Consider the following 25,392-nt stretch of genomic DNA (forward strand, 5'->3'; position numbering starts at 1 on the left):
GCTTAAAAATACATTCAGCCTACAAGCAATCTTTTTAATGTGTGATTTACCCCTTCATCCCTCTGACCCATGTTCACAGCACAGCAATAATCGTCCTAGCAATGCAACAGCAAACAAAGGAAAAACTCGGATCCAAAAGCAAGTCTGCGTCTGCTAGCTCAAATAATTATTTCATACTGCTGAAGGAAATAATCACATCATGTTTTAAGAGAATTCCTTATGTTTTCCTTACAGACACCTTTGAAAAATATATCACTCTACAAACATCTATCCAAAAACAATATCCCAAAGCAAGTTTTCTGTAATTTCTTCTCTCTTTTTTTCTATAAAGGACAGGAGGGTCCTTGCTGCAAAGAATTTTTCTCATTTTGTTGCTTTATCTGTGTCAGTTAAAGCTACAGATCAGATTTATTTGTAAAGATATATGGTTATATAAAAGGTAAGAAAGATGTAGCATTTCAGGTGGCTGATTTGGTCACCCAAACGAGAACATCTTCATTGAAGAAATAAAAAGCGAGACCTCAATGAACATGAATAGTAACTGTATCTGTTTGCATAGACAGAACCTTAAATAAGGGACAGATGGATGAGATTAAGTATTAGAAATGCATAAACAATGGCCCTACTTCTAATTACACTGTTCACAAAAGCAAGAGGGTGGAGCTTCTGAAAATGCTCTCCTCCAGTTGTCTCTGCTCATAAGCATTCAACAAGAAGTTTGTAGGCCACTAGCTCAACAATTACATTCAAAAACAAGGCAAGCTAACACGATAGGCATTGAAACTAACACTGAGCATTTTAAAATTTGCCAAAAAAAAAACAACCCAGAAATATGCAGCCTGCTTACAAAAGTTAACATGAAGAATTCCAACAGTCTGGCAGGGATACAACCAAGACAGATCTACTAGAACATTGCTGCTTGTCAACATTAACTAGTTTTCTGAACAGCACAAAAAGGTGTGCCTGTGATTAGCTGTGGAAAAGATACATCTTTGTAGGTTTTATAACTGCATCTGACAGATGCTGAGGTCAAAATTCAGTCAGTAAGAGGATTCTTACCAGTATTGTAATTCCTTGTTCCTTACACAGCATGGCTACTGCACCTAGGATAACACTCACCAGCACCCAGAATATTGAAAAATTATGTCCTTCCTTATCTGTCAAAATAAAGCATGCCATAACATCAGGTTTATACATTTAAAGGTAAAGTTAGAAATCTAAATTAAAATCAGAAATTTAAAAACACACAGCATTTAATCACACAATCTTTTCTATCAGTCAAGACCTGGATACACAGACTTAAAAAGCACAGGGCACCTCCTGCAATATGCTGGCATTTGTCCCTTTATCACAGTAATTTCATATTCTCAGAGACATTAGAAATCTCCCTGTTTGCTAGACGTTTCAGCCAGTCTAATTAGAATGGCAGAAGTTTCACATAGTTTCCACAATTCATCATCTGCAAAGGTTAATTCCCAATATTCAGACACATTTATCATCCTTAGCTAGAGCTCTGTCATTACTGGCCACTCTTTTCCAAACTACCACAAGAACAAGGAAGTCTTTCTAATGGTTACACACGAAGCGCCACACACGCAAACTATTTTAACTGTAGTCTAATCTACAAAGGCACAATGAGCTGCTTCTCCAGGGCTGCTGCGTTTAGCAAGTACCTCATGTCATTTCATTAACACTGCAATGGGATGCTGTGGAGCTCAAAAATGTCAGCATCTGAGCAGAGCAGCGGTTAGTTCCTGCACACAGGATGCAGTTTTACAGCAGGGTGAGGAACTCTGGGGTTAAGAGATCAAGAGTAACTACAGCTTCCACTCAAAGAATGAGTCTTTAAAGACTGCGCTATGTAGCTGATTTTGGGTACTACAAGTAGGCATTTCTGAGATGAATATAACAATAAGCCCTACTGCAGCCAAGGTACTATCACACACAGAGTACACGGGTACCTCACATAAAAACATGTCTGTCACAACCTCTACTCCACAGGTACAAGCAACAGAGGGAAGCACTTGGCTCACTCAGAGGCAGTTTCTTGATTCAAGTAACACGGGCTCTACAGACATCACAAGAATCAATCTTTGACTTGGCATGTGAAAAAACAAAGTTGAACTCTATTTTCATTGACTGAATCCCTTTCTTACTTTCCTTGATCTCTAAAGCAGTTCTTCCCTACTGCTAATGCAGGTTTGACCTTCAGTACTTAAACAGAACTGCAATAATGGTCTGTGGAAAGGGTAAATGCCAGAATTAAGATTAATTTCACCAGAAGTAGGAATCTACACCTGAGCTAGTGTACTAGGCTTCCATTCTAACTGGTTGAGAGAAGAGGACAGCTTTAGGGATTAAGTTACCTAATTAAATGCAGTTGTCCATCTTTCAGAGGAGCAGCTCGCTCGCTCTCTTCACTGTTTATAAAGGGAAAGTAGTACCCTAGCTCAGATGTTGCGTCAAATACAAAACATAACAAGTGTCAAAAGGCTCTGCTGCCATTGGCCTCCTCTCTCATTTTGAAGCAGACTACTTCTTTTGTGGCAGAGAACAGCAGTTTTCATAAAAATATGTGGAAGAACAGGTTTTGAAGTTGCTTCTAGCACTCCTTTCTTACCTAAGAATTAAAGCTTCAACAGAGTAAATATTAAAATGTTTGAGATTCATCACTGCAATACCTAGTAGGTATTTTTTCCTTCTCCTTCCACTTCCAATTATGTCCTCACAGGTAAGTTAACATCAAAGGTGCAGATGTTACAAAATTAAAAGGAAGCCTTCTGAACCAAAGAAGCCATAGATATCTCAACAATACCAACACAAATAGAAAAGAGATAATGACTAAAGAAACATTGCAACTTAAAAAAAAATGCAATGAGAAAACTCCAACTCACATCAATTATACAGAAGAACAACTGAGGGTTGCAATTCGTGGAGGAAGGGGCTTCAAAATTTGTTCCAAAAGTATTGCTAAAAATAAAAGGGATCTGTTCTAAATATATCTGTTGAAGAAGCTCTTCAGACTCTGCAATACAACCAACTCTTTAGCCAGTTCTTGAAATTCAGTTTTGTTTTGTTTTTTTTTAATGTAGAAATAAACTAGCTGAGAGAATGTGAAGATGGAAGCCAGAGTACTTGACTGTGTTCACAAAATGGCAATCAATCATTCTTAGTAAGTGTAAAAGGCAGAACAGAGAACAAAGCCAATGGACTTCACTGGGTTTACTGAAATATACTTTCTTAAACTGAGAGCTTTCTTCTTCCCAGAACCAAAGTCTGGCAGAAAGAAGTCAGGACAAATAAGCACTTCTCAGAGAAGCAGTATTCAATACACAAATACAAACTATCTTAACACAGAAGACAGTGGGAAGTGTGTATATGTGTATATATATATATATATACACACACAGTAAGAAACAGGTGGTGATTCATAAATGCTTTGATGATCTGAAACGTAACAGAAAAGAGGAACTAGGTAGAATTATCAAGGTCAAGTGTGTAACAGCAGCACTCTTATATGGAAACAAATTCAGAAAGTTCACAACACAAAACGAGAAAAGGTGATGTATGTAAAGAACAAAACCCACAATTCCACAGACGCATTAGTAAGAAGAGGAGCAGCAAGGAAGAAGTTATTCCAACACTCAGTGGAAAAGAGAATGGACAATGCCAAGAAAACAAGTGTGTTCTGTGCCTTTTTTGCTTCATTTTTTTCCATATAGAGGTCAACTACAATCAGACAGCAAGCACAACACCAGCAGAAAGGGAGCAAGAACAAAATAAAAAATGGTGAGCTACAAGTCACAGAATTTACAGAGAAGTTAATGTTTTAAATTACAGCAATTGATGACATTTACTCCAACAGGTCCTATACAACCCAGAGTAATCTCAACTGTTATGTCTGGGAAATCATGAAGAACACATGAGAATCCAAAACCTTGAAATAAATCAAAGACAATGCCTACACGTCTACTTTTAAAGAGGAGAAGAGACACAAAAGGATAAGCTAAAGAAACAAAGCTAAGGTGACTGGTCAAAATTGCCCAGAAAAAAAAGTCACAGCACTTAGACAAAATATTTTCTAGGTAACCCTTTAAAACATGAAAGGATATATTAATTGTTTGCCAAAGACATCTTTTATCCATTTATATATAATTAAATATAATCTCTGACTTGGACAGAAAAAAAAGGCCTTCTCAATGAAAGCCCACCTGTAAACATCCTATACTTTGACTTCATGAAGGCACGAGAATACCACTGTATTCTCATGTATAGTGTGAAATACATCAGAAAAAATAAGGACTGCATGAAATTATTATAGAATAGGTACAAATAACAGCTGGAAAACTACACTGAGTCTAGCTCCTCAAAAATATAAAGACACATTCTGGACCGGGACTTTCCTTTGTCTGGCTCTAATAAATAATTTTAAAAAATTGGATGATGGAATAAGGAATATGCTGATTAAGTCCAGAGGTGCTGGCAAGCTGGCAATGGCCAGGAAGCATATTAAGGAGAAGTCAGAATTCCATTGACAAACTGGAGAAATGGTCTAGCAAAAAACCTGATAATCAAATGCCATTCATTTCATAGGCTCATATTGAAAGTCATACAGAAACAGATTTGTCTTCTTGGAAACAACCCAAGTCTCGGAATCCAGGAACGTCTCAGCATGTCAAGTGTAGCCAAGATTAAGTATAGACTTTCAAAGACAATAAAGGCTCTCAGCAGAAGAGAAATAATGAGGGACCTATGATGAGGATCTTATAGGAGACAGTGTCAAAAGGCCTGGATTTCAGCAAGGCCTTTGATACAATCTCCCATCAGATCATCATAAAGAGGCTGTTTATGTTCAGGCTGGATAAGCAGACAGTGAGGTGGACTGAAAACTGACTAAATGGCCAGGCCCATGAGTAGTGATCAGTGGCACAAAGTCTAATTGGAAGCCAGTAACTACCAGTGTACCCCAGGCGTCAATACTGGGTCCAGTACTGTTGAGCACCAGTACATGCTAGAGGCCACCCAGCTGGAAAGCAGCTTGGCAGAAAAGCATCTGGGGGTCCTGGTGGATACCAAGTTGAACACGAGCCAGTTCTGGGCTCCCCAGTACATGAGAGCCATGGATATGCTGGAGTGAGTCTAACAAAGGGCCAGTAAGATGATAAAGGGACTGAGACATCTCTCCTATAAGGAGAGCTGGGACTGTTCAGCCTGAAGAAGAGAAGGCTCAGGGTGGATCTCATCAATGTACATAAGCACATTGACAGAAAGGTGCAAAGATGACAGTCAGGGTCTTCTCAGTAGTGCCCAGTGACAGGACCAGAGACAACAGGCAAAGTCAAACAACATCAGGAAATACTTTTTTAATGTGATGGTGACTGAGCATTGGCACAGGTTGCCCAGAGAGGTTATGAAGCCTCCATCCTTGGGCATACTCAAAAGTCATCTGGACACAGTCCTGGCCAGCTGTTTCTGGAGCTCAGATGACCTCCAGACACCCTTTCCAACTTCATTCTGTGATTCTGTGATCAAGATCTCCTCCCAGAAGCCATAATCTCTGTTTCTTTGTTTTCTTTTGCAATCTCAAGAAGTCAATACAGACATATAGAAAATTGTAATATTTTGAAAATTCATCAGTGATTAAACTTCAAAGAGAAAGAATTTCAATTAAGAAACATTTTATCTTGTGCTTGTTCCAGGGTCAATACACACAACACCCCCCAGCCCCCAACTGCAGAAATCTCAGTAAACTAGGCTAGAAAAATAGATACAAAAGATCAGCATTCAGCAATGCCTTCAATATTTTTTTTCAACAGTGATTGGAAAATGTAAAGCACTGCATAAGTGCTAATTATTATTGTGCATGCCAACAGAAGTAATCGGTCTAACAAAGCACATTCGGCGCCTCTGCTTCCCACCAGAAAATTCTTGTGTCAGAAAATGAAACTAATCTTTTGTTGGCACCTATGCCTGGTTGAAACTGGTACACCATATTGTGAGTGGGCACTGTGCCACTCTAACAGATGGACAAAACTGTAAGCATGCCAAAGAAGCGGAATACTTGCTGCTTTTTTTTTTTAGCTAGAAAAATATAGTGTTTCTTTACAAAACCAAAAAGCATTGCTCAGATGATCCTCCTTTAGGAGTATGCTAAGTCTGCAAGTTGAGGGGATTCAATGAAATACCTATATAAACCATAAACAAGCCATGACGGCTCCTCCATTTAGACTACTAGACTTAAGTATAAGCATTCCTACAGCAAGCACGCATAGTGTTTTAAAGCGTGGAACTGACTGATTCTAAATTTATGAGCACCACATCAATAATACCTCAGCTCTGTCTTCCTAAATGTTAATCCCATTTCTTTTGAGAGACCTCATTTTGTAGTGTCCTAAATTCACAAGTCAATGAAACCAAATTCCTTAGAAGTTAAGGATATGAAGAAAATACTACATTTAGAGTACCAAGCTTAGACTTACTTTAAAGTCAAACTAACAATATCCCACACAATTATCAGACACTTTAGCATCCCACATCTCTTTCAAAGCAAGTCAAGCAACTTAGTGCTCAGCCAGGTGACAGCTTGGAGCAGTTTAAGAAGTCACCATCTTCAGGTGAAATCCAGTAATTGACTCTGTAAAAGCACCTGTGCCTTTGAAAGTTGAAGAAAAGTAAGTTACATTGAGCTCCTGCAGGAAGTTTTAATTTTTAACTGAAATAGATCACAAACACTCATCTATTCCATTGATGTGCCTTGTCTGGGGGGGTGGCATCTTCCAACTAAAATACTACAAATACTCATCTAACTAAACTCTCAGATTTCCCTGCTTGTGAGTTGCTAAGCAAAGGCAGAAGAATTACCTAGTCTTAAAAGATCACATAAGAATCCACTGTTAGAATTAACTTAAGCCTGAGATCTCCTTCTGTGTCTCCAAATGCATATACTACTGCAGCTCAGCTCAGTGTTTCACTTAATGAAATTACAATAGCAAATGCCATTTCTAAACATATCCAAGCATCTCAAACTCATTATGACAAGCAAAATTTAGCACTAATTCTATGAAAAAAGATTATTGTTTCTCCTCTGCCCACTAAAATAATACAATTGTTAGTTTTTCCACATACAACTATTCCCTCCTAAAGTGTTCAAATATGAACAGTAGGGCATACAGTTGAAAAATCAGGGCTCACGTATTTAATAATAGTAAATACATCTTGATCAACTGCAAAACACCTAACAAATTTCTATTATCTAAACATTGATTTCTTTCACACAGGAGACTTAAACATTTCCAATCTATAGGAAAAACTCCATAATACAGACCTCTAATATTCACAAAACTCATCACTACAGTCTACTTCGCATGTTTTATTACACAATGAACTGATAGATGATTAACAGGTAACTACATAGAACAGAACAAAACAGAAACAGACAACCAGAACAATGTCATTTTTAGAAGTCATAGCATATGAGCAAACAGTTGATCCCTATTTAATGTCCAGACCAGTATTATTCATGTGAAGCAACTAATGAACTCATCATTTTACATCACTCAGAGATCGTCAATACAGAGGGCAAATACATGCGACTGGATCACTGTCAAAGTTGAAGACAAAGGAAGGCAAAATGAATACTATGGCTGTTTTAAAATGCCTTATGAATTCCCAGAGAAGCTGTGTTAAAATTCAATAGTCAATAACCCACGACTCCCTTCAGAACATACCTACACAGTTGTCAGCTCTTGCTGTCTCCAAAGCCTATGAAGTGGATTTGTCCCCACAGTTGTGTTTTAAAACAGCAGGACAGAATGAGAACAACAGATTAGTTCCTTGCAAATATAAATGTTATCCTATCAAAGATGGTAACATTAAAAATTGTATATTGGGAAAAAGTAACAGAATTGTAGAACTTCAGTAAGACATAATTATAGCCCACATAGTGTGTTAAATGCTTATATACTTCAAAAAAAAATAACACTACAGAGTCCAGCTAAAAGAAACTGTCTACCCAAAAATCTACCAAAACCACAAGAAAAACTCCACATCAGGCAAACAAGCTGCGGTATATCTCAAACTTTACAAACATTATTACTTTCCTTCAAAAGTTTTCCAGTCTGAAACAGATACATCAGTCAGACACTAATATTTTTCTGACCTCCTGATTGTTTTCATTTTTATATACACTTTCTCCACAGTACCCCCAAATACTCCTCAGGATTTTATGAGTCCTTACTCCCAAGAAAAAAAAAATTAAAAATCTTGCATTCACTTACTTAGATATCAGATGAAAACATGCACTAACAAGTCTCTCTTCTATGGCCTTTGTCTCCTTTAGAGAAGACCAAGAATGACAGTTCAACAGCTATGTCTATGCTAGTGAAACACAAACAGATTTCTGGAACTCAGCTGTACACAAATCTCGAGACAGCTGCAAGAATAGTCAGTTTCTTTATGAAAGACTTAGATAACCTATCTGTCCAACAGCAGCATTGGTATGCTGCTGGTCACAAAACAATATATGTTACTGAGGACACAACCATATCAATAGCACAAACTCAGGCTTTTCAGTATTTGTTTTACTCTGATGCTCAACGTTCATCATTGGAAGCAAAAGAGCATCAAACATGTTTTGGTAGCTATTCAAAAGACAATACAAATACAGTCCTCAAACCCTGAAGGGCTTAGAGCTGTACCCTCTTTTAAGTACCCCAAGAGAGTCATGCTGCCATGTATCTACTGATAACAATTTAAAAAAATCCACCTTTGATAGTTCTTTTCCTACTGTTTGTTAAAAGCTGGTGACCTAAGTGCTATATACATGTGACAGCCAAAGCCAGAAACAAGGATACATGCAGTTGACCTGATGTGGTTAGGAGACTGAAGAATATAACATAGGTAAAGAGGCTGAGGTGATTGGTCATGTGTCACTCCCCCTCATCCATGAAGATTTTCACAACTTGCCTGGCTAAGGCCCCGAGCAACCTCATCTATAAAGTTTACTCTGCTTTAAGCTGTTGGACTAGAGATGACCTCCAGAGTTTCCTTCCAACCTAATTCGCACTATGCTCGATGACAAAAGAAAGCCAGATTGCTCCATTTTAGCAGCTGCCTCAAATTCTGCCCAATTGAAGTGACAGTGGAAATGCACCCTAAGTTACAAGCCTAGTCTTCCTAAGCTTCTACACAACTGAGAGATTCTGGTACATCTACAAGATGACTGCAGGTGCTTAAGATAAGCTCTGACTGGCCATCAAAAGGAGTTTGCCTCTTTCCAGTTGACTACACAGAGCAGGAAGAAAAGGCTTTTAAGTCCGCAAGATAGATGCTTAAGGACACAAAGTAGGGAAACCTCCTGAAGATTCAGCCAGTAAAGCCTGAGAATATGGCATACATGATGGACACAAGGTGAAATGCAGCTGACTTATGAGGCTAGAGATCAAGTTTGTAGGGATACTGGTGGTGGAGACAATCTGGGATTCATCACAGAGTACTGAAGGAGCTAGCAGACGCTATGGCAGGACCTGTCTCGATCATCTACGAAAGGCCTTGGGAGTCCTGTGAGGTCCCTGCTGACTGGAAGCTAGCCAATGTTATTCCAATCTACAAAAAGGGCATGAGGGAATTACAGACCTGTTAGTCTAACCCCAGTTCCTGGAAAAACTACAGAGGAGATTATATTGGGTACTACTGAAAGGCATTTAAAGAATAATGCAATCATCAGGCACAGTCAACGTGGGTTGCCAAAGGGAAAGTCCTGTTTAACTAAATTGATATCCTTCTATCATAAGATCACCCACATCAAGGATGAAGGGAGGCAGTGGGGGTAGTTCTTCTGGATTTTGTTAAGGCTTTTGATGCTGTCCCTCACAGCATCCTCCTGGACAAATTGTCCAGCTATGGGATGAGCGGGTTCACAGTGCACTGCGTGAAGAACTGGCTGAAGTGCAGGGCTCCAAGGGCTGTAGTGAATGGGTGATCTGATTGGTGACTGGTCACCAGTGGTGTTTTGCAGGGTTCAATTCTAGGGGCAGTGCTGTTCAATATATTTACCAACAGTCTGGATGCAGGAACTGAATGCACTATTAGTTTGCTGATGATACCCAACTGGGAGGTGCTGTTGACTTTCTTGAGAGACAAGTTGCCTGGCGGGGGGTCTAGACAGATTGGAGCACTGGGCAATCATTAATGGGATGAAATTAACAAGTCCAAATGCCAGATTCTGCACCTAGGATGGAGTAATGCCAGGCACAAGTATAAACTGGGAGACGAGTGGCTGGAGAACAGCCTTGCAGAAAGGGATCTGGGGGTGCTGGTCAACAGCAGGTTCAATACAAGTCAGCAGTGTACATGACAGCATAATCAGCTGGTCAGAAGAGGTGATTATCCCACTGTATTCAGTGTTGGTGTGGCCTCACCTTGAGTGTGCAGCTCTGAGCCCTACAATTTAAGAAGGATGTGAAGATCCTTGAATGTGTTCAGAGGAGGGCAACAAAGCTGGTGAAAGGGCTGGAAGGAACGTCCTATGAGGAATGGCTAAGGACTTAGGGCTTGTCTAGTTTGGAGAAAAGGAGGCTGAGGGGCAATCTCATTTCTCTCTACAGTTTCCCGAGCGGGGGAAGTGGAGAGGGAGGTGCTGATCGCTTCTCTCTGGTACCCAGGTATAGGACACGTGGGAATGGTTCAAAGCTGCGCCAGGGGAGGTTTAGACTGGACATTGGAAAGCATTTCTTTACCAAGAGAGTGGTCAAATGCTGGAACAGGCTTCCCAGAGAGGTGGTCAATGCCCCAAGACTGTCAGTGTTTAAGAGGCATTTGGACAATGTCCTTAATAACATGCTTTAACTTCTGGTCAGCCCTGAATTGGTCAGGCAGTTGAACTAAATGATTGTTGCAAGTTCCTTCCAACTGAGATAGTCTATTCTATTCTATCTTGTCTACCTTTCTATTTACAAATAGAAATGATTTACAAATGAATGATTTTCACAACAAAGCACATCCAGGATGAAAAATGAATCTCACCCAGGCATTTCAAAAACAGTTTTCAGACCAGAACCATTCTGACCTGAAAACTTGTCTCTGAAATGTCTGGATATTGGCACATGGCTCATCAGCCTGCAGCAAATCATATAAGGTTCAGAGGACAGAAATTCTCTGAAGCTTAGGGTCCTCCCTGCAGGCTCCATGCGAGATCTGCTACAGAACTTATTAGTGCTCTCCACAATGCTGGAAATAACTTTTCATTCTCTTGCTAGGACATGCCAGATAGGATCTGCAAGAACCTGAAATTGTCACCAAGGTATTCAAAACAAGAAAACTGTTGGAACAGATTCAATTATGTAACTTGGATACAAATTTTTGAGTAGAAAGTGCCAGTTTCTTTAAGAAGCTGCTGAGGGAAAAGCAGGCAGTGAAGGTGACAGTAAACACCGAAAACTGATCTGAAAGACAAAAGGCACAACTATGCTGGCAGATTATAGTCTTCCTTAGCAAATCTGCTTAGGAGACACAGCTCTGACACTATTATGATGTAATGTCCTATAAAAATACTAAGTGCTTAGTATCTAGTATCTTATTAAATATTTACTATCTTGTCCTTACAATATTTTTCTTTTTCTGTACCAATGACAAGAATATCAGTACAAGAATGCTATTAAAATTACACTTCTTTACAATTAAAATTTACTTCTAAAAGCTGACAAACTGGCCTTCCCAAGTTGTACAAGCATTCAGAATATCCCTAACAAGAGTACACACCACATTCTTAATCATTCCTGAGACATCCTCCATAAGAAAATAATTACAGAGTCCTATATAAAAGTCTCCAGGGGTCATCCTAAGACATTGGGTCTTGAGTTCTTCAAGCAAAGATTATTACCCCTGACATATAGGTCTACCAGTACCAACAAACTGGAAAGCACATAGCCAATATTTTGATTTGTCTAATTTATTGTCCCGGGGTTAATAGACATTTATTCCGGCACTAACAGAAGAAACATCAAACCACAATCATACTCAGTAAAATAGGTGAGAAAAGAATACATGAGCAAGCAAGATCCTGAGGCCAATTTTTATCAAGAAACTACTAGCTCAGTTGAAAGAACTGAAACCTATTCAAAGGGGAGGAAAAAATATCAGAAATGAACAGGCATCACCATAATGATCACGTGAAGTGGCGAAGATTAAATTAACTTATGGTATCAGCTGTAGAGATATGCAAAATAGTTCTAAACAATTAGCAGCTGCTATTCACAGTCTCTTAGAGCTCACTGTGGACTAACTTACCCCCTTCAGCCTACACTATGCTCTCTGATGCCATTCGTGACTACGTTGTTTAAGCTATGTCATTCAAAGCCAGCTTGGGTAACTCTGTAATATGCTGTCAACTCTGGTTAAACATTACAGGCCATGCTTATTGCACTGATATTGGACAAGCCCTTCACAACACAGCTCTTCATGGGTTCACCAAGTGATACCCTTATTTCCTGTGGTGGGACACATTCAGATACCAGGTTGTATGTCCTGTATAGTTTATCATAGTCACAAATTGCTGCAATCTTGTGTCTTTATTTAACAGAGCCCCAAAATAATTTCTCCACAACTGTATTTGAACTGCCAACTTGCACTCAGATCAAATAATACAACAGATCTAAAAGCTCACTGGAAAAAGCATCTACGGTGGAATTACTTATATTAAATACAGCTGTCTTACAAAAATTCTATGAGTAACACTATAATCAGCATGCATACACCAGCACTTGCATATTGCAGGAATTTAGAGGGCTTACTCATATTAATAATTCTTTACAATTCATTAAAAATACAAGTAAAGTTCCTGAAGTTCATTCCCATTTAAGGCATCCCAACATAATGGCATAAAGTATACTAAAATATTTAAGAATATACATTTATAGGTTTATCTCTAAAATACTTATTGAAATATTTTTATGCTTATAAGCAATAAAATATTTAACAAATAAGCCTATTACAAAATAGACTTTTCTTAAAATAAATTCTTAGTGTTTAACGGGAACTAGAGACAGCAACTCTTCCAGCTCTTTTAACAACAAATACCTGCTGAAGCAGATTTTTAAAGAAATATTGTATGAGGGTAGAAACATGAATAAATTCAAACTGCATCAAGCTGATGTTTTTAGTTTTGCTATACTTCACTGAAATGTATGAATGCAGAAGGTATACACAGTATAAAATTAAAGTTGCTTACTTTCTCTAAATGCTTTACAGTAGCCAAGGAATGACAACAAAAAGAACAGGGCACACAGTAGGTCTGCTCTGCCAACAATTCCAGCAACCTTAAAAAAAAAGATAAAAAAGTTTCAGATTACCAGATTTTATGCTTAGAAAACCTGAGAAAGGTACACAGACATATACAATGTTAAATGTATAAAAGAATATTACTGTATTAACTTTTTTCAACCTGGTTTACTGGATCAGTGACACACAGTTTTCTAAGCCACACGCTAATTTTGATTCAGTATTGCTTAGTGTCAACTAGGTATATGAGTAGGCTTTAATTTAGGAAAAGTTGCTGTTTTTAGAAACAAAGAACCTTGCTGAAGAAAATGTAGAATCTGCCCCATTCCATCTGTTTTTTGGATCAGGTTGCCTTTCAGCAGAACTCTTAGCAAATATCCTGAACCTCAACAAAATTGGCAGCTCTGCTGAAATGCAGATCAAGACTGTTCATTTCCAGAAGACAAGCCAGCCTTCAAATTGCTGTCTCAACACTCAGAATGGACAAACAGCTTCCAGCCTGCAGAATCAGAAATAAATCTCCCCTCTGGCAGTTTTTTGAGTTATATTAATTGATTGCATTAGAGCTACTTCCAACTGTATCTTCTAACAGAAGCTGTACCAATGCAAAAGAAAATAAGCAGCACATTCTGGGATCTCTGTACTCCGGATGGATCTGTGCCAATGTATTCAAATCATGAGCATTCTCAGGGCCATCAACAAGCTTTGGTTCAAGCCCTTAAACTGTATTTACATTAACTTGCTGAGACACAGCATGACATATTCTTGGATCTTCAGTCCTCAATTACACAAGTGTCAGGATACACCATGATTTTCTTTGTGAAAATCATGACACAGAGGGGTGGCAGGGACTGTAGAGGCCGTGATGTTGGGACCTTGCTAAAAGGTACACCCAGAGCAAGGAGCATGGAAACACCCCTTTGTTTTAAGGCTGGCTCTACTTCCTGGCATGCTGGGTTCTATGTTTCCAGGAAAAGAGATAAATAGAGGCCTTCCAGAAACAGGGCAGGACAGCTGTTTTTTTTTAATCCACTTTTTGAGGTGATGGTTCAGAGACAAAAGCAGAAACTTTGGTTCTTGGATAGTATACCAGTTGTCCCATTTTGTGAGTGGAACAGAAAGAGGAAAGTAAAAAGAGAAATTTTATCTTCATTTTGTTTAAAGGCACCTGCTAAGCCTCTCTTAAGAAAAGGGCATCTTCTTGTGTTAGTTTGACATGATGGAACAACTATTTCTAAGTAACAGCAGAAAGAGAAAGAAGTGTAGAGGCATGAAAGGAGGACTGAGTCCATTGAAGAGACTCTCTCCCACTTCACCCTGAGCTTAACTTGAGCACTATAAAAGGAGAAACTGTTGGGACTCCTAAATTCAGTTCAGAAAAGCTTCTTGATTTATCCAAAGTAATGTATCTAACTTCTCTGCTTCTTTTTCTATCTTACAGAGAAATTACAAGAATTAACTCAATAGCTAGGGAGTGCTTTGAAAGGTGAAAATAATGGAGTGCCGTTCTGTTCAGGAGCTGCTCTCAGCTAATGAGATAAAAGTAAAGGTGAACTGACAGTTTTGAAAATAAATGCCAACTTCTTACAACAAAGAAATTAAGGGGCTAATAACACATATGGCCTCAGATAATTCCAATAGTACAATGCTATCTCAAATGCAGGATCAGGCCTATAGTCTCTGGTAACAAAGTAAACAAAAAAACCTCCAGTTTTAAATTAGTATTGGGTATATTCTTATGTCTGTGTTTCATTCAGTTTTTCACCACTCAAGTGGTACAAAGAAGCATTTTTTAGAAGAGAGCACTACACAACAAGAGTGACTACTTGTAGGTAGAAAACCAATAATGACAGATGTTTTTCTTACATAGATACTGAAAGCATTAAACTTTTCAAGATCTGCTTTACATGACAGTTTGTTTTGTACTGTATATACCAAAATCCAAAGCAGCAGACAAATTCTTCACAATTTTATGTCAAAATATGTCATCTCATTTCAAAACCAGGATGTCATGATACTTAAAACTCGCAGCTTTAAAATCACGAGAAATGCTTTTTGAGGAGATGCTGCCTGACACAAACTCACACTAGAACCACAGCAGTATCATGACTGCTTCGATGCAGCAAGATTTATTATTCACTGTGTAAATGATGAGAGGCCTTTGTTCACTCCTGGATCTTAGAAAAGACACCGTATGTAAGCATGCTACTTTTTCCTCTTCTTCCAACATTTGCCCAAAGCATACCAAGTCTTCAAATTTCGCATACGGAAGCAGATCACGTCACTTGTAATTATTTGACAGGGCCAAGGTCTTACTAACATTTGCCTGCTGATTTCAATATGTTTTTAGAGTCAAATAGAATGAAGAATAAAATCATTGATATTGATAAAGGAGTCAATAGTAGGTCTATTACAAAGCTAAGACTCTAGAGATTTCTCTTTACATGTCAGAACATCAAAAGCACTGCAGACTTGCTTTACTTCACTCTGACATCTAGAGCTGGTTTTGGAGAACAAATACAAGGGGCCCTTCTGACACAAGCACAATGCATTCTCACAAAGAAGTTATTCTGCAGGCAGGCATACACTAGAGAATGACTGGCAGGGTGTTTTAGCCATGCTGTCAAAAAAATGCCAAATTACTAATATGTAACTTTGCACCATCTCTAGGTTTCCAATATATGCAGGGTCCCCAGTCAGCTGAGAGGCATAGATTTCTGTAACCTCTTTCCCATCAATCATGTGCAAAGCAAATGAAAAAAGCCAAAACCATGGCATATTGTGAATAATTGAAAAATCAGTGCCACATATATAGAATAAGGTACACTGAGGATTCAGTGTTCATTAGTAGCACAAAGATCAAAGTTAAAGTTTGTACTTTTTTATTAGCTCAGTCCTTCCAAACTCTAATAAATAAAATAAAATAAAAAATTATTCCTGTATTGTGATTATTTTATATTTCATTTATTCATTATTAAAAGATCAAGAAATCAGGGACCACATCCAACAAGCCCACTGGCATAAGGCCGTAAGACTTTCTTAGCTATGAGTGCAAAAGAGCTTTTTAAGAAAACGGTCTCCTCTTCACTATAATTTCCACAAAAGGACTTTGATCTTTGGTCAGGCATTTTAATTGGTTGCTATGTATGCAGGATGTTTCTATTCTGCATCTTTATAGCTTCAACTTCTGGCCACTGTTACACTTTTGTCTGCACTATTAAAGGGCCCGCTACTATCAAATTTATGTTCCCCATGTACATAATCACAGACTGTGATTTAAAAAATATATCCTTTAATCTTCTCTTTCATATTAAAAATACAAACCCATGGAGTTCGATCTCTAATGACACAGGATGATTTCCAGTCCTTTAATCATTTTCATGGCTCTTCGGAGGTGTCTTCATTTCTCCCAGTGTCCTCCTTGCAGCATGGATTCAAAACTGGATGCAGTATTCTAATATAGTCACATACAGAGTTCATATAATGCCCCTACTCAAATTTACCATCTCTCTTTTTTTTATCAAAACAAATGGAAATGAAAAGTGGCTATGTGTTTGCATTCAGTTTATCTTCCATTCTGCTTGGCTGCTCATGAGCTAATGTTTCTAGTCATGAATTCTTAATCCAGTAATTAGAGAAGCTCTGTAGTTTAGGGCTACCCTTGTTTAGTTATTGTACTTAAATGATTTAATTTATCTTCTTTAATAAGGTCCAGCCCTGCGGAATTACAAGCTTTTGGATGTACTAACCATAATATTTGATTGTTCTCGCAAGACATGTGCCAAGAGAAGCGTTAAGAATATATAAAAGCAATGTGTAGAGTATAAGGCTATGTCAGAATTCATTAGTCAAGATGCTCAAGAACTTCCATGATAAAAATTGTTGGAGCTAATTATTCAGTACTTACACATTCGGTGTGCACTGGATGTACAGCAAACAGCAAAGCAGCTAGAAGAGATGTCTTTGGAGCCAGGTTTAGCCTTCTTCCTTTATTACTGAATTGCAGTCCACCCAATAATATCGAGAACACATCAACCATCAACACTGAGATAGTACAATGCAGTATTATGTTGATGACATGAAAACCAACTGGGTAGAAGCCTCCAGCAAAAAGGTAATTAATTCTATATAGAAACAAAAACATTAAGGCTAGGAGATATGCAAACAGAAAAGCTAAACAACCCCATAGCAAGATCATATGACACACACAAGGAAGAAAAAAAAACAAAAAAAAGGCTGAAAAATACCAGTAAACCCCAGCACGCATGGTATTACCACTTAGCCACCACAGTAGGCTAGAAAAAACATCCTGATCTTTACTCAAAGGTATTCACATGGGATACCACATTTCGCATAACATCTGTCCTCTCCAAAGACACATGTTAATACTATTATGTTAATCATACCTATGGTTACTTGGAACTGATTTTCGGTGAGCAACATCAGTGTTGCAACGTGTTGCCCCCTCTGGCAGGGGGGTTGGACTAGATGATCTTTTGAGTTCTCTTCCAATTCCTAATATTCTGCGGGAGTGCCCTGTGGATAAACAACTCAGCCCGCTGGGGGGGGAAATCCTTGGGCTTAAGAGAAGCTATGTCCAAAACTAACCTCATGCAATTATTTTAATTAAATCCATACAGTAAGGAAACTAATATGCATGGAGACTATGATTTCCACTGATATTCTAGCTGAAAACTGTCCTAGAATTTGGACTAATGATGTGGAAACCATCTGGGCACAATCCAGCATTGAATCAGAAAGCAGTCAGTTAGCACATATTTAGTAACTAATTTGTGAGGCAGGTTAGAGAGGTTTCAGGCGAGTTTTAGAACCAGAGGAAGCCTAAGTGAAAATTCAGTCTAGAACGCTATTCAAGATAGGGACCCTGTGCTAAAATGTGGAGGGAGAAGAAAAGGGAGAAACATCTTGTTATTATCTGCATACTTTTATCAGTAGGTGAGCTAGACAGAAACTTAGTTTGGACAGGGGATTTTATACAGTTTATTTGGTCAGCTTGCATCTGGCTTAAATGAAGTCTATTAAAAAAGCCTAAACTATTATAAATGTGATACACACACAAACTGGAGTTTAGGGAAATTAAGAAAACCAATTTCTTACTTGTGAAAATAGCATTTTATGGACCATCTCCACATGCTCATCTATGTTTTCAGATATAGTAAAGACTGTATCCCAGTTTGCTCTTTAAACTAACCAGGATGTTACTAGAGATGGAATATACCACAGAGACCTTGAAAAGAATGGAAAGCACATGCTGTGTAATGCACTGAAAGCTTTATTAGGTTTAAGACTCTGACACATTCTAGTCAGTTGCATATTCTCCTTGACAAAAATGTGAAGAAACTGCAACGGACAGTGAAACTCACAGTGCAAAGACCTTAAAACGCTGACACTGCACTCAAGAGTTAAAGCTTTTACTTGAATATGAAGACTAAGAGCAGGAGCACTGCTGCAATCACATAGTCCCTGGCTTAGACTGGACACAACTGCAGAACCAGGTCCCCATCCACAACATTGAGTTGCATGGGGAAAATAAAGAAGCTTAAGACTTGAGTCCTCAAATATTCCCTGAATTATTGTGCCAAATTTCTACATGGTCTGCTGCTTACTCAAATCTTTGTGCAAAAATCATGAGCTAAGCATCTGCAGAAGCAATTGTCACAAACCTTTAGTTATTTGAGAAAACCACTATTCAGTGACCTAGTAGCAGAAGGCCACAGTAGATTGATGCTATTTATAAAAAAATCATTTGACAGAGCTCTAGGAAAGCAGAGGACAGAAACTACAATCACAGTATAAGTGGCAGCATGGCTAAGTGAAGGGAATGTTCCCCTCCTAGTTCTCTGAAGATGTGACCTACATACTGAACTGTACTGCCCCTAGTACCAAGGTATATAAAAGCCTAAGATGCAATCTATGAAAGGTACATTGAGATACTGAATGTCAAACTATACTTTGGGAAAGAAACAATTTGAAAATTAAAACTCAATTTGAGATTAAGGTAGTGAACAGGAAAATCATATTCAGGAAAGGTATCCAACTACCCTCCAGATACTTCGTCTCTTTCCTTTTCTGTTGCCTTCTCCCTTTAATCAATTGAGCCAATATGTGTTAAAAAAATTCAGACCTCAAGCAAAAAGCCAAGTCTCACCTGAAAGTTAGGACAGTTAGTGGTCGATATGACTTATGACTGGTATTGCTGCTGAGTTTGCTACCCCAAAAGTCATGATGCCACAGGTCACCAAGTGGGGTTTCTGCCCTGAGGTCCTAAAAGGAAACATCATAAATTACCAGATTCTTAACATTTGTTTTGTTCAAAGCAGCTAAAACACAAATTACTACTAACTACTACAAGCTCAAGCTGACACGGACATAGCAGGTGTTTTGTTGGCTCACTACTGACATTCGACTAGATACTCAAGTTTGCAATGAAGGTCACGTCTTGGATGCCTGTCATCATAAAGGCCAAGATGCTTTGATTCTGTAGGCACACATGACTACATGAAATTTAGTAAAGCTATGAGTATTCCTATCAGTTGATAATCTGGTCAATAGCTGAGATATGAAACACATTTAAAAAAACCCACAACACTTACCTTATAGTTTTGTAAAAAGCCTTTGATTTTAGGTCTAGGTTATCTTGTGGAGGAGGGCAACTACAAACTGCTGTAAATAGCTGTTTTTCTATCAGTGTCACTAGCACAGCTACTAACGAAAGCATGAGAGCAAGGAGAATAAAGACAGAAAACAATAATTAGCTCTTTTGGAAGCCTTCCTTACTTCACACAGAACACTATTTAAATAGTTGTTTGGTTTGGGTTTTTTTTAACTGTTAATAAATGAAATTAGGAATCAAAATCTCTATATACTAGTCTAAAAGATTGCAGAAAACAGAAATGCAATTAATTATTTTAATTTGGGGTGGGGGAGGGGACTATTAAAAGAAGATACTGCAAGGAAAAGTCTGCTTTTTCCTTTTACCTTAAAGCCATGGTGATAATGAAAAAATGCTAACAACCCAGACTATTAAACAGAAAATGTACACTTCGGAGAGGAAAAAATAAGGACTTTGGTAGCATCCACCTCAGTTTTCCATGAGGACAAACCAGGAAGCTCAAACTAACATTTATCTTCTACTTGCCCCTCTTCTCCTGCTTATCCAGGGCAATCAAATACCAATTTATGCTGTATCAAATGTGCAGCTTAAATACACTAAAGACAGAACCTAAGAACAAAATTGTACTAGCAAAGTGATAACTTTCGTACAAGTGCTGATATAACACCTGCAATCAACCACAAGTTACTCTACCCCCACCTTCTCACTTGAAATTGCTTGAGACACCAACAAACCAAAGCAGATTTAACAAGCCAATACAAGCATAAGTAAGCAGACAAGCAGGACCATGAGAGGTCTTACAAAGCCTGGTGTCCTATGTCTTATTCCTTCTACATCTCCACCTGCTTACAAGAGTCCCACATTACACTTGATCCCTTGGTCGCTGAATCCGGTTCCTCTCAAATGCTGCTACCATCTCACGTCTTTTTACAGTATCTTGAGCACCTTCTGTGGTCTCTAGTACGTTCCATCTCACCCTTAGCTAGCATTTTTGGCCTGCCAACAAGGCAAGAGAGAACCTTCCTAGTCCCACGGTAGAGCCAAATCTCTGGGCCATGCTGACTGGCTGCTGCTAAACTGGACTTAAAATAACTCAATTTTTCTTGCTTCTCAACACATTCTGACTTTCATCCATTCAAAAATGCAAAAAATACACAAAGAGATTTATTTCTATCACTTGATCAAATTTGGCCAGTATTAGACAACCGGCAAGAAAAAAAATTGGGAAGGAAAAGTAGGCTAAAAATCCTAGCACACTGTCAAATGAAGTGAAGCATTCTCTACTAGGTTACTAATCAATATGCAGAAAAGACAGCAGGGCTAACACTGTAGTCTTTAAAAAGTCTTATATTGCAGCTGTCAATTAAGGCATTCTCAGGGAAAATCTCAAGAAATCAAGACTCACAAGGGATCCTATTTGGGCTTATGAATTATCAAGGTGCAGAATTTCTTCACTCTCTCACAGATGTTTCTACTGCCAAACAAAAGCTACACATTTCTTTCTTCTCCCAGGACTGCAATTTTGAGCTTAGGCACCTAAATTCCTGATCCATTTTCCCCTGGTAAGCACAAACCCTAAAGGTCATAATTTGACTCTCAGGGCAGGAGTGCTGTCAACCAGCAGCTCACTGAATCAATCAATATAGCCTGCTTTTCCAGGAGCAAGTTGGGACAGGGCTGTGCACCAACATCTATTGAAGTCCTTGTACTCTGCAGGGGACTGCTGCTAGTGAGCCTCGTGGGCCTCAGACTGCTTTTCCAATCAACAACACTGCTCTTTATGTACCTCTGCCGAAGAAATGTCAAAGAAAGGGACTATGAAACAGATACTTTTTTTAAGTATTAAAAGTATGCCTTCTGTGTCACAGATGGTCTTCAATAATTTGAGATGAGAAATATATTTGAGATGCGTAAGACTAGATTTCCCTTTCCGCTAGAATCAGTCTTCTTTTGTCTTTCATAGGAAGAAGGCAGGAAAAGCTGAATACGTGGAATTACTTAGTGATTAGATTACACTTCCATGTGACCTTAAAAATCTACAGTCATGTATCTTGGTATCCAAGCTCTGTGAGCAAAAGTTTCTTACATTAATTTTCCCATTCAGTGGACTTAGAGCAAACCATTCCCATTTTAGAGTAAGAGAGACAGCTGTTTAAAAGTTATGCATGATTCTCTCTTGAAGAGCTGAAAGTAGATATCAAAGAATCTCTAAATATTTGATTAGCAGCAGCTTACAGACAGCAGAGTTCAATACTTGAAGCAAGCTCCGTTTTTCTATATAAAGGCTTATGGAAACGACACATTGTGTCTGAAGCTCCTCCTAATCCAACTGTTTGTCTTGCCAAGCTAGTAAATAAATCAAATAGAAAAGTCACTGTTGTGCACTAGTTAAAATGCTTCTTACAATGATAAGGAAGCATCTGGAAAGAAGCCTTGAACCCCAGTAAAATCTAATGAAAGAATGTTCCATGATACAACAGAGTCAATTAACAGTGTATCTTTCACTTAAAAAAAAAATTAAATTTTTAAAAGAGGAAAGACAGTGGTGGGAGCTAATAAAGTAACAAAAAGGTTACTGTGTGGTACCCAAGAAAATATTGGCATAGTAATACTCAGTAAATCTACAAAATTACTTCACGTGCTGTCTCTCCTAGTGAATAGGAATAAAATATGCTATGCTTTATTTAATAAACTGTGCCTTTGCTAGATGCTCTACCTCCCCAGTAAACTGCTAAACTCACTGTCTGCATTTTTCTTGTAGATTTTGTATTTCCATATATTCATATGATGCCTGTGTTAAAATGATACTGTCACAAAAATCTCATTTAATTTCTGGGGAATAATAGGGAATTTTTATGTAAGAAATAGAATAAGCCCCACAGTTTTTCAAACATACAGACTAGGTATGAACCAATCAATTGAAGCAGTTGGTTGAATTTCTCAGAATTGCTAACAGCTATAATCCTGATGCACGTCGTTGTGTTGCACAGATAAATAGAGACAGATTACAAGTGTGGAAATTGCACATGAACAGACCAACCTGCCTTTTTCAATATGAGTTTTTTGTTCATTCTTTCAGGAAATTAAAAACTATAATTGTGCCCCAAATAAAACTTTGCAGAATGAAACACTGCCAGGAGCAGTGTAACTTAAACTATAACGCTTAAAATTTATAAAAAAAAATTGCTGTAGGTTCTGAATTTGCCTATAGCATCCTCTTAGAAGCTTTGAGATTTCTTTCCAATTTGGCAGATGTATTTTCCCCCCCAGACATTTATAACTCAAGGTACGATGACTTACACAAGCATAATACAAATTTGTCTAAGGAAAGAGTTATTTTGTGGTATTCTAAAAGGTACATTGCGGAGAGGGTGATCAGGCATTGGAATGGACTGCCCAGGGAGGTTGGTGGAGTCGCCATCCCTGGAGGTGTTTAAGGAAAGCCTGGATGTGGCACTTAGTGCCATGGTCTAGCTGATGTGGTGGTGTTAGGTCATAGACTGGACTTGATGATCTCAGAGGTCTTTTCCAACCTCAGTAATTCTGTGATTCTGTGAAGTTGCCTCTAAATCTTGTGCAAGGCAAAAAAATGTGAAAGTGTTCTTTCTAGTGGTACGAGTCTCTGGATTATCCTCCCTGTATCACCATGGCTTCAAGAAAACAGAACCAATATATGAGGGTGATTCTTTTTACCCTGTGCTTCTCTTTCCAAACATTTAACAAGTACCTTTCAGAACAGCATCAGAGCTGTAACACCAAGACCCAACCATGAGCACAGCCTCACTAACTGCTACATGGAATTCTATAAAACGTCTCAGCAATTGAACACACTCAACTTCTCAAAGCCCAAGTCAAAAGAATCTCAGCTAGAGGTTTGTTCGAGTCATATGTTAATTTCTAGTATTTCAAGGATTGTTCATTGCATGTACGATCAGCTTTAAAACCGAGCACAAGAATACTCTGCCTCTATTTCAAAATAATATTGTTTTCACAGGAACTTAAATTTTCCCTTTAAATGGGGAAGGAACATAGCAAAAAGAAGCTGTCCTTGCTCCTGTAACATTTTTATGGTATAAACCACAGCTGGAGAACCCCTGCAATCACTTAGTGATGCATTATGTATCTTGCAACCAGAGTAAGTTTATTCATTGGGCTTATTCATCTGTCACTCTGAGAAGATAACAAAAAAAATCTCCTATTAACATCAACGGGTATTAGAAAAGTCTCTCACTTACTTAGAAATGAGCACTTTTTCTCTCACTTACATGCTCTCACTTACTTAGAGATGAGCATAAAATTACATCTATAGGCACTCTTGATGTACAGGTACCCTGTGAATATGTGTTATTAAATGTCACATCCAAATTAGATAATGCTTTCTTAGATGACAAGCAGACAAAGTCCATTTGGTATGGCGAAAATAAATGCCTTCCCCTTGACCAGATATCAACACTTGTTAAGCAGAGCATCTCACTTGCAAAAGAATGAAAGGGGACACATTCTGAAGAAAAAAAAAAGCAAGCTGTTTAATTTATTCATTCTTTTGTTTATGCATTAGAATCCAAGTCATGTTATTCAAATAGTTTTAGGAATAAAATTTTGTTAAGCATACTTATGCTTCTAGCTTCTCAGTAGAGCGCTGCTGCACAGCTTGTTTGTCAACCTTAAATAAAGTTTATTTAAAAAAAAACCCAACAATAAAACAAAACAAAAATGAAGTTCAAAAAAAGGAATATCAGAAGGAAGCTCTTTACTAGGATGAATATTTTGGGCTCACTTAGATCAACTGCTGTCGTTATTTCTTTTCCTATTAACATTTACGTCAAAGGGCGTGGGGGGAAAGAAGAGAGACAAACCTTGTTATTGATGATGGCTTCAGAATCATCAAAGACGAAATCCCCATCATAGCTGTTAGCAAAACAGAGGAAGGAAATTAATGCCACAACCATTTTAGCCCAGTATGATGGAAGGAGGAACCATAATACATCATGGTCCAGATTAGGTTCTGCTTGTGCCATTCTGTGAAATGCTTGTTCCAAGCTGGGAGCTTCAGCATTATGTTGGTTGCAAATCTGAAAGAAATACATACAAATGCACAATTATAGTTGCATTTCACTATGAAAAGAAATTAAAAATGGAGAGCTGGGTTGAGAGAGGAGAATTTTCATACAAGTTTCATATAACCTAACATTTTTTCTCTCAGTTCGCTTCATAATCACTGGAACATATCTAAACAGTTTTGTACTTCAAATGTGGGAGAAAGGCACAGTTTCTTATGGTTGGAGCACAGAGATAAAGCCAAAAAATTCTTAGATTCTAAGTTAAAGCATAAGGTAAATTCTAAAACCTTGAGCATATCACTGTTTTTCTGTTTCTTGCTATTCTTTTCAAGTATAACAAACAGGGGCATCATGGGGACTGTGGAGCATTTATAAAGTTCTTAAGAGAACTTCTGAGTGTGAAAAGCAAACATCATCAATTGC

At 38.2% G+C, this 25,392-nt stretch overlaps 1 protein-coding gene across 1 annotated transcript in view; it reads right to left on the reverse strand.

Annotated features, from left to right (window-relative positions):
- The window catches only part of TMTC4 (transmembrane and tetratricopeptide repeat containing 4), a gene marked incomplete at its 3' end in the record, with an annotated part of 31,254 nt that extends 6,276 nt beyond the window's left edge, over nt 1–24,978 (reverse strand). Inside the window, exons 1-5 of the mRNA XM_010194755.1 lie at nt 24,766–24,978; nt 19,445–19,560; nt 17,183–17,399; nt 13,226–13,313; nt 1,060–1,157 (exon numbers count right to left, since the gene is read on the reverse strand). Coding sequence (XP_010193057.1) covers nt 1,060–1,157; nt 13,226–13,313; nt 17,183–17,399; nt 19,445–19,560; nt 24,766–24,927 — 681 coding nt within the window. The remainder of the gene's footprint in view (nt 1–1,059; nt 1,158–13,225; nt 13,314–17,182; nt 17,400–19,444; nt 19,561–24,765) is intronic.
- Nucleotides 24,979–25,392: the final 414 nt, after the last annotated feature.

This window comes from Mesitornis unicolor, unplaced genomic scaffold (assembly GCF_000695765.1).
Source record: "Mesitornis unicolor isolate BGI_N332 unplaced genomic scaffold, ASM69576v1 scaffold11341, whole genome shotgun sequence".
NCBI classification, from domain to species: Eukaryota; Metazoa; Chordata; class Aves; order Mesitornithiformes; family Mesitornithidae; genus Mesitornis; species Mesitornis unicolor.